Below are 10,132 nucleotides of genomic sequence, written 5' to 3'. Positions count from 1 at the left end.
AACTTCCGCATTCATCATAACGCCCCCCAAAAAAGTATTTTTCACAAACACAATCGTAAGCGGCTGTAAAACGATTAATACTTTTTTATCTGAACCGTTAACGGCTAAATAAGGACTCCAGCACGCATGCGCTATGGACCCAAACAGGCTACAGTGTGAGGATATAAATATAACTATCATGTGCACCCGTTGGGCAATTCTCAAAGGAATGAATGGGGCACCATTTTTGAGCGAGTTATCGAGTCTATATGATCCAGTCCGGCTTCCGTAGCGAGAGAACAGGAAGTAGGCAGGAGAACGAGCTAACACGGCGGCGCTGTGCACACCACACGATTTTAAATTAAGTTAAAAACATATCTAAGCGTGCAATTTGAGTTTATATAAGATTACCATGACAGGAAATATGTCCTCTCTTTTACATACATGACTGACGTTTGAAATATATAACTGCAAACTGTAAGTACCGATAACTTTTCAGTCACTGGAGGTAACGAAGCAGACGGGTAGCCTTTCAGTAAACGTACTGTACCGTGTCGCAAAAAAAAAACGTCAACGGTCTTCCGGCAGCGGTTTGCGATAGTAACTGCAATGAGGGACAACACCGCAATTTTCGTGTTACTTTTTACCTGAGTGTGTCTTTTACAGGTATGGACATTAAATCAAGTTCGTGTGTTTTTATTCGACAGTGTACCGTTGATGTTTTACGAGCTTAAATCGCTTTACAGTCGAGTTGTTTGACTTCGTGTGACGGCGAAAGTGGTGGTTAGCTCAAGCGAACGTGCGACCGTTTCATCAGTAAACCGCTAATTAAATGCCTGCCGGCAAAAAAAAAAACGGTGAACTGAACGAACTGCGGTGACGTGATACTTAGCAGTGACGTCACCGACTGCCTGTAATGTTAGTTTGGCAGCTAGGTTAGTTATGTCTAACCAAACGCCATTGTACATGTTTGTTTGTTTTATTTATATATATATATATATATATATATATATATATATATATATATATATATATATATATATATATATATATATATTTCCAGTGAAGTGTAACGATGTATGTACCTTGAACACAGCTTTGTCCCTGCGCAGTCGTAGTTGTCCATCAAAGGAAGGTCAATAATCGGTTTTGCGACATAATATGCAGGATTGGTTTTTATTCATCCCAGTAAAAGTGTAGTTTTGGACACCGCTTTCATAAATGTTGCACAATTTAAAACTCAAGCCTTTAATTTATTGGTAAATTGAATAAACAAATCCACCTCACATTTTGTGCATATAGCATAATACCCAAATACATGTATTTCACGGTCACATAAGACAATTCTCACAATTTAGAGGATACATTTATTAATTGTACTTTGTTAAATGAATACAAATATAAATTGATCCCAAGTAACTCTTGATTGACTCGGCTGTACTGCAATCTTCTGTATTTTTCAGACGGACACTCTCTGTGTTGGGACGATGGACCCTGTAGTGCTGAGCTTCCAGGACAGCCTGTTGCGGCGCTCCGACGTGTCCTTATTGGAAGGACCTCACTGGCTCAACGATCAAGTCATCGGTTTTGCCTTCGAGTACTTTGCTGCAGAGCGCTTCAGAGTCCTGACGGAGACCGTCACCTTCATCAGCCCGGAGGTCACCCAGTTCATCAAGTGTGCTTCCTGCCCCAATGAGTTGGCCCTGTTCCTGGAGCCGCTGCATCTTGCCTCTCGCCAATGGGTCTTCCTTGCCGTTAACGACAACTCCAACCAGAGCGCCGGGGGTTCCCACTGGAGCCTTTTGGTCTACCATCACGACTCCAACCACTTTGCGCACTACGACTCTCAAAACGGCAGCAATTCGCGGCACGCACTGCGCATCGCCGTCAACTTGCAGCCCTTCTTGGGCGCGGGGATAAAAGCGCAGTTTTTGGAGGAGCCCTGCCCGTCGCAGAAGAACAGCTACGACTGCGGCATGTACGTGATCTGTATCGCAGAGGCCCTGTGTGAGAAGGCCAGGGTGGAGGGCTCGCCACGCCTTCCTGTGCAGATCATCACCCCGGCCTACATCACCCAGAAGAGGGCCGAATGGTGCAGACTGATCCAGAGCCTCGCCCAGAATGACCGCTGCAGCTCTCTGTCCTTTCCTTAGCACGTTGATTGCCCCTCACTATATGCAGAACGGCTGTCGTTCTCTACAGATCTGCTGCTGGAGCATCCGATTGCACTCCTTGAATACAGTACATACCTACTCATGACGTATATTTCTATTATTATCATCCTCAATAATAGAGAAAAAGGGTTTAAAAAGATAATGCATTGTGGGAACTCGTATGCGATTCTTTGAGAACTCTGTCATGTTTCTGGCTTGTATCTGCACAGCAACAGACAATATGTTAACCTGAACGCCAGCATGCCAATAAGAAATGTACTCCTGTGTGTGTACTTAGTGAGGGTGGAGAAAAGGAGGCACAGACTTTCTCCTTTGTATCAGTTTGGGGAGAATGTCGAAATGTTTACACAGATTATTGCTCAGGGTCATTTTAAATGAACTAGAATTGACGATAAGAATGTGAACCTTAACTTTTGCTTCGTGTCTCATGTTCATTCTGTCTGTTTGAACACAACTACAAGCTTTTAGTCTCGAGACGTTTTAAAGCAAATGGCTGTATGAGGGTGAGCCGTGCAATGTGTGTTGTGGCTGTTTTATGGGACAAAAGTCGATGTTGAGAGATGGAATGTATGATGTGTTCTCACAAAAAGGATCAATTTCACAGTCTGTTGATCTAATAAACTGTATTGTTACATTTTTGTTGACAAAATGGTGAATGTGCCTTGTGGTTTTTGTTCAATTACCTCACCGAGCATAGTATATTTTTCTTAGTGTTTAGCTTAAAATAATAAATTCAGCCTTCCGTTCCTTCATGTTATTTTAAAATATTAATCCCTATTTTCTTTTGAATATCTTACTTTGGGGGTTATAGAAGTTTTACATGTTCATAGTCTGAGTATTTGACAGTTCAATGGTAATACAAATCTGAGTCTGACAACATATTAACAAGCAAACTTATTTTCAATCTTCCTACAAACTCGGATTCAGTCAGGACTCAAATTTCAATAGCTTACCATTGAAACACGTCTTTTTTTTTTGTGGTTTGAAAGAAAGTAATATTCCAAGAATGGAACAGCTTGATGGATCGCAGCTAAATAAAGCTGAAACACATTAGGGGCAAAGTGGAAACTTCATTGTGCAAAAAATCTCTAGCAGTTATTCAGAAAACTGAAACGGAGACACTCACTTTGCAATCTTTAAAAATAAGCGTATGTTCATCTCTTAAAGGAAACCGCTTTCATTTTTTCAAAGTGTCAAAAATATACAGTTTCCAGAAGCAGAATGGTACAAGCTGTCATCCAGCATTGTACTTTAAATTAAAAAAGTACACAGGAAGGTCAAACTATTCTTTATTTAGTTACTATTCAGAGTCAGACTGTGGCCTTTGACATATTTATAAGTATGTATAACGACAGTAACGCTGACCCCAGCCAGAGAAAGACTATTCACAGAAATGTCAAAAGTGATTTCAGGAAAAGGGAGTGCAAACAAATGAACAATTGCTCTCCTGTCTTGGATTACTTCACCACCTCTGTAGGAAGCCAAAGCTAGTGTGGTGAAAACTCAATAAATGAATCACCATTTAGATAAATAGATTTCTCTTCATGTTCTCCGAAAGCAACCCGATGAAGAGCAGGGAGGTTAAAAGAAACATCACAGGTAATTATAAAAATGGGTGTTTTAATCTGTTTACATGAAGTCATTTGACCACAGAGTGTAATCAGGAATACTCATCCATGATTGTGTTGCAGTGAATTAGAGACACCGCCTCGTGATCACTGCTCTTATAGTCACACTGCTCGGACTCTTTCCACCCTCTGCTCTCCTTCCTCTGGATTCCTGTGCGCATCTAAAGGCGTATTTCACCCGGAGAGACCAGTCAGACGGGCCCTCTGGTTTTTACTATTGTCCTAATAAAATGCCACTAAACCAGGGCATTCACCACCCTGGCATTACACTGCATTAGTGAGACAAAGAGCCCAGGGAAAGGCTCAGTCATTTAGACACAGTTGCTTCCAAATGGCCAATTTACCGAGTCTCCGAACTAGACTTTCTGTCTATTGTCACCTCATTGTCGTGGTAGTCCAAGTGTACGGCAGTGCACCACGGTTTGGTGTCATAATCTACAAAAGGATACAAAGGGGCACCTTGTTAGGTGCCGGATAACCTAAACTGAGATGGATAAACTTAAATCCTACAAAACACTGGACCCTGCTCTTTGCTCTTTTGGCAAACGCCGCACGTCTTTCTGTGGCCTGAAACAAAGCTTCTTAGTATTGCTGCTTCTGTCCCGCTGAAAAATCAAAAGTAGGCGAACTGAAAATTGTTGAAGGCCACACGTGATGTGTGATGATAGCGATCAGACCCAGAAGCAGTTTAACTAAAGGACTGTAAAATGAATTAAGCTCACACAATGGGCCTCATGAAGCAACATTCTCTGAAAGTTTTCTTTAATTTCGTCTCCAAAATGCACCAAAAGTTCTATTGTTTATCATTAGCATAGGTAACGCCCCCTAAACGCCATATATGGAAGGTGTTGCGCCGTGTGCAAATACTCTGGCTTACGCCCAAGAATTTAAGAAACACCACCAAAAAGTGCTGAATAAGAACAACTTAAACTGAGGTACTGTTGACAAATCAAAGAAAGCATGTGATTTTCCCAGAGCATCAGTACTGCTGTTACAGGAATCACAAAATCGAAAAGCTATCAAACAAACAATACAATCCACAGGTTTTTATTGTCCTAAATTGGGATAAATGAAGCAATGGTATTTTTTGGGTAAATTTAATCCAATCTATTTAGTTGTTTTAATGTTGTCTAAAATATCAAATAACCTAAACTTGATTATGTGGTATTCACACGTTTATTCTGTTTCTCAAATATAAAATGTTTGTCTACTTGCATTGGACAAACAATGTGTGCACTGCAATAACCAGATGTTGTTTCTCTTCTTTAAATTGGGGAGAGGGCTCTCGACCACTCGACCAGCAAAAATAAGGCAGAAATATAAGAAACAAGTTGGTGAATCCCAGAAATCGATGGTACCTAACAAAATAAGAGAAAATTGTGGATACAGAAAAATGTACACCAGTAAACACATCTTGGAAAGGAACATTTGCCTGTGAGGGCTTGACTTAGACAAACACTGCAAGAGAGTTAAGGCATGTTTTAAGCATGTAGCCGAAACTTTTGAAGTATTTAGTTTTGTATGACCGGACGTATACCTTCAGTTATAGACATAAACAAACACAGAGCTCATGGGTGAACTCACTCATCGCTGTTCTTCATCAGTGTTGTGTGTAATTGATTTCAGGAGCAGCAGCCAAGCTTCCCCCTCCAGGATCTCCAGGTGGTTCATATTTACTCATCAGATTGAACCCCGCGGGCCTGGAACAGTACAAGTACACACACAAATACACAGAAACCACATATTGAGCTCAGAACTGTTTCTGAATCTGTCTTGGGAGTGTTGGTTCGACACTCCGCCATGTTCCGTCACAACACATCTGCGACCAGCTACAACTACTTTGCAACCATTTACAGCTTAATTTACAGCAGGATGCGTGAGAATCAGTTTGATTAAAACAAGCAACATCCTTTCGAGAGGCCCAAACCCGGCGCACTCGCATCCTGGACGGCAGTGTTTCCAGGTGTGCAACTGCACGGTAACACGTCGCGTTCAGGAGGAAGTAGGTCAAGTCCATATCACACCATCACATCAGGCATGTACAGCAAGGTTCCCCCGAGATAAGGCGTCACCATCGTCCCCCTCGTTCACACACTGTACCGGTGAAATGAAGACGTGCCAGCCAGGCTTGTCCTTGTCCTTGGATCAGGTGGTAAACTGGAATTATGGAGAACGTCTGTCCCTGTTGGGAAATTGATCATCTTAAACCCAATGAAGACACAACTGAAGGCCATAAATCTCAATATGTAAAATATTTAAATTCTGATGTGAAACCGCAGAACAAGACAATTCAAACATTTTAGGAAATCTGTGAGCAGTTAGAAAGATGTAAGTAATGCTTGACTTTTATCAACCTCTAGTGGCAACCAGGGAATTGGAGCAATATCTCTTCTAAAGTACTGTGTAAATTGGCTATAAATAATCCCATAAATCCCATTTTGATAAGATTAGCATCAGGGAAATAAATAGTTGCGTCACCAGTGAATATTAAACCGATTAAACTCTGACATCATTAGGACAAAAGCTTGAGATTTTGAGAAATATGCTTTATTGCAGAGAGTTAGCTGATTGATACCACTTTTGACTGTATAGTAAATGTAAGGCTACAGTAAGCAGCTGGTTATTTTAGCTTAGCATAAATACTGGAAGGAGGGGGAGGAAAACTAGCCTAGCTCTATCTGCCTTCCAGCACCTCTAAACCAAGACGTTTCCTTTTGACACTACAGTTCTTGTACATTTTACAGATTACAAGACATAATGTGTTAATAAACCTGTAAGGTTTAGAGGTGCTGGTCGGCGGATTTTGTGACCATTTGACAGATAGTCCAGCTGTTTCCAGTGTTTTTTCTATGCTAAGCTAACCGGCTGCCTATTTTAAACTTATTTTTACTATACAAGCAAGGGAGTACCAATCTTAGAATCTATTACCACAAAATATATTTTACATCAACCATGTCTATTACTTTAAGTATTTGAAATAAAACATATTTGAGCAACTGATTGTTCTGTCTAAAAAGCCAAAATGTGAAAACAAATTTTTCTTAGCTTCGCCACATCTCTGACAATTTGTGGACATTTGTGACCAAAGCCACTGACTCTGTGGGGAGAGTAAAAGTCCATGATTATTATTATTGATGGAAGGAAAAGTGAAGAAATCCAAAGAGCTGATGAAGTGAAATTGATGCTCACAGTCAACGGTGGCCACATGGACACAAAAATATAGTGAAACTGTCCCACTTGTTTGTGAATACCGGGTCTGTGGTCCCGGTCAACCTCCAATAATCAAAACACAGTTTAACTTTGGGGCTGCATAGCATTCTGATCATTTGAGGTCTACTGGCAGGGAATAAATTAAACATTTATTTATGTTTTTCTACGATCAAACTCATTTGTAGCCGCCTAATATGATGTCATGTCTTCTTGTTGGCTGGTTTTACATTGAGATAATAAAAATACACCCAGTGAGACGCTGACTTCCCGGTTGTCCTCCAAAAATACGTCATCCCTGCAGCTCTCTATTAAAGAGGAATTGTTCTCTAATACAATTTATTATGGCTTGCCTGGGGAAACCATAGTATGAACCAATGTGCATCCTTTTACATCAAATCAGCCTCTTTTCTTTCAGTCTTTCTTACAAACGTGCACTTCCATCACTTCTTAAAAGAAAAGCCATCATTTTATTGCCTTAGCGTAGACGATGAACGTCATTTGTAATTATATTCTCTCTGGATCTTTGCTCCAAAACCCGTCTCGAATCGGGAGAAATACTTGCACAGTCTACCACTGCAGTGACACACACTCTCACTTCATACATTGATTAACTGTAATGCACTTGGATTGTGCTCTCAGCAGATGCGGACACATTAAATGCATGGTAATGTGTTCCAGGAAAACCTCCAGTAATGCGGCTTGTCTGTGTTACGATTTCACTGTGTGTGATTCAGCCGATTACCGTGAAGTTACAGTCAGCATTCTTCTTCACACCAGAGGCCAAAGGTCACCGGGAGAGAATTCCACAACAGACAATACGACTCCCTGGAGGTATGGATGAGGCTGCAGCTTGTCTAACCATCTGCTGCGACCTGCTGTCATTACCCTCCAGCTAAACAGACTTGCACACACAAAGAGTTATGGTGGTTAGCCCCTGCCCTTTGTACTTCTTCAGATCTCTCGAAGGCTTGCTGTTCAGCTGAGACCGATAAACTAGGTTTTTTTTTCTTGCATTAGACCGAACTATTGAGAAAGTGAGATGATGCATAGGTGGCACCAAAGAGGACGAAACAGGTTTCGGAGATTGTAACTTTCAGGGTAAATGTGGAAAACTTCCTTCAGGAGTGAAGAAATGTCCACAGCTCTTCCTTATGATTTGCTAGTTTGTGCTTGAAGAGTTGATCAGTTCAAAAGCACGACAGTATGGCCAAACAGTGTGAACTAACTTGGTTTGTCTTTTATTCAATCTGGGCTGCTTTTACAGCATTTGCCTTGTAAGAACTTGTAACTCCAGCTGCCTTCATCTCAGTTTTAAGGGCCACACGGGGTCACACTGTGGGTTTAGACTGCTCCATAAGAGTTTATGGAGCATTTTTAAGACCCCATCAGTCAGATAATGAGAAACATTTATTCGTTTTCATGCATTTCTTGACGTACAGTAAGTCGAGGTTGGTTTTTGAAGCTTCGGAACGGCTGATATTTTAGAAAATATGCACATTTAATCCATGAACTGGATAAAGTTATTCAAATTAGACAGAAACATGGAAGAAGACAGTGCGAGTGGTGAACAGCCAACGCTACATATGTTATGTATTAAGCATGAAGTGCGTCGGCCAACATTGTGCTCCAACTAATAATAATAATTTAGGGCAGGTTGAAGAGGTTACTGCATTGGACTGTGCTTTTCATGGTGGTCCTGTGTGCGATGCCGATATGACAGCATGGAAGGTTGAAGTAAATCTTGACACTCAAATGACCGAAAAAATAAAAGTCGCAAACCCTTTTTCTACATTTTCTTGCCAATTTAATTGATAAGGATTTCACAACCTAGTTTAGGACTACATTCCACCCATGTCTGCAAGATCATAGAACATACTGCGAGACAAAAATATAATCACATGAATCTCACTGTGTCTTTTTTAAGTCTTTGGTGACTTCAATCGAAATGTATAAAATAAAAACAAACATCCTGGGAACTCCTTTCATACAGCAGATTATTACAGCTAAAACAGAAATAACGCATGTCACCGAACCATCTCCTTCACATTATAGATAAATAACAGCAACAAGTGGTGTTATCGCTTCAGTATATTACAGTTAAATGACAGGTAACTTCAATCAGTCAAGTATCTGTGGTCATAACATGACTTCCTTCCATAAAAACCCTAAAAAATGACAGCTGAGTACCTATTATCAGAATAAAATAGATCTAAACTCTTAAAACAGCTACATACATTTGAAATAACGTGGACATATTTCTTTTAAAAGTGCATTTTGTTGTTTGTTTTAGCCGTCTACTGAGGGCTAATGGCAAGATCTCACTAGAAAGACAAACAAACATTTGGTTTAGTCAACTTGTCAGTCAGAAATGATTTGATATTAACACCAGAACTCCCCTGAAATATATTTTCAAGTGATTCATGTGTTGAACTATCTCTTATCTCTTACCTCTCCTTCCTCGCCTCCAGCCTCAACCACCACTCCTAAACGTCACCGCTGTCACATACAGCAGCTTCAACTGCAACCGGCTCGCTAATTCAATTAAGAGATTTACGCTGCGGAGTCATGTGGCGAAAGATGAAATGTCCGTGGGAGAGAAAGGCGATGGTAGAAAATCATAATCTACATTAAAAGCCTACGTTGAATTCTGAAATAAATAGACAGTTTGCATAGTCTGGAAGTGATCACTAGATAGGAAGTCATTTCACGGAGGGGAAGGTCTGTCCAGATGCCTGGGCTCGGGTTGGGGTTGTTCCTTTCATGTTGCTACGTGTTGGTTGATCTTTTCTGGGCTCTAATGCTGGTCCTGGATCTGTGCAGGAGGGCATCATCAGCTCAAAGCACGAGGAGAGAAAACAGCCGCCAATCCGACGTGTCACAGCCAAGAGCAGTGGTTACCTGGAAGAGAAGAAAGCAGCCGGGTTAGTGAATTGAGAGCAAATCAACCGCGTACATCTAATCTTTTTGTTATTATGTCATCCTTACACTGATCCCAGCACACACACACTTACACATAATAACATACCAATACTGTACATGAGAAAACCAACCGAACGCCTGACGACCTCGACACAAATCCTCATTTGTTTCACTTAAACTAATTTAACGTCTGACCAGGGACATCTAAACATCTTATACATG

At 40.9% G+C, this 10,132-nt stretch overlaps 1 protein-coding gene across 1 annotated transcript; it reads left to right on the top strand.

Moving 5' to 3' along the window:
- Nucleotides 1-1,466: 1,466 nt before the first annotated feature.
- Nucleotides 1,467-2,711, top strand: senp8 (SUMO peptidase family member, NEDD8 specific; the record flags this gene model as incomplete). The annotated part of the gene is made up of 1 exon (XM_079216558.1): nt 1,467-2,711. One exon carries the CDS (start codon nt 1,467-1,469, stop codon nt 2,130-2,132), a length of 666 nt encoding a protein of 221 aa, XP_079072684.1. The 3' UTR covers nt 2,133-2,711.
- Between the last annotated feature and the right edge of the window lie 7,421 nt (nt 2,712-10,132).

This window comes from Taurulus bubalis, assembly GCF_910589615.1.
Source record: "Taurulus bubalis genome assembly, chromosome: 4".
NCBI classification, from domain to species: domain Eukaryota; kingdom Metazoa; phylum Chordata; class Actinopteri; order Perciformes; family Cottidae; genus Taurulus; species Taurulus bubalis.
This window is presented reverse-complemented; position numbering and strand designations above follow the sequence as displayed.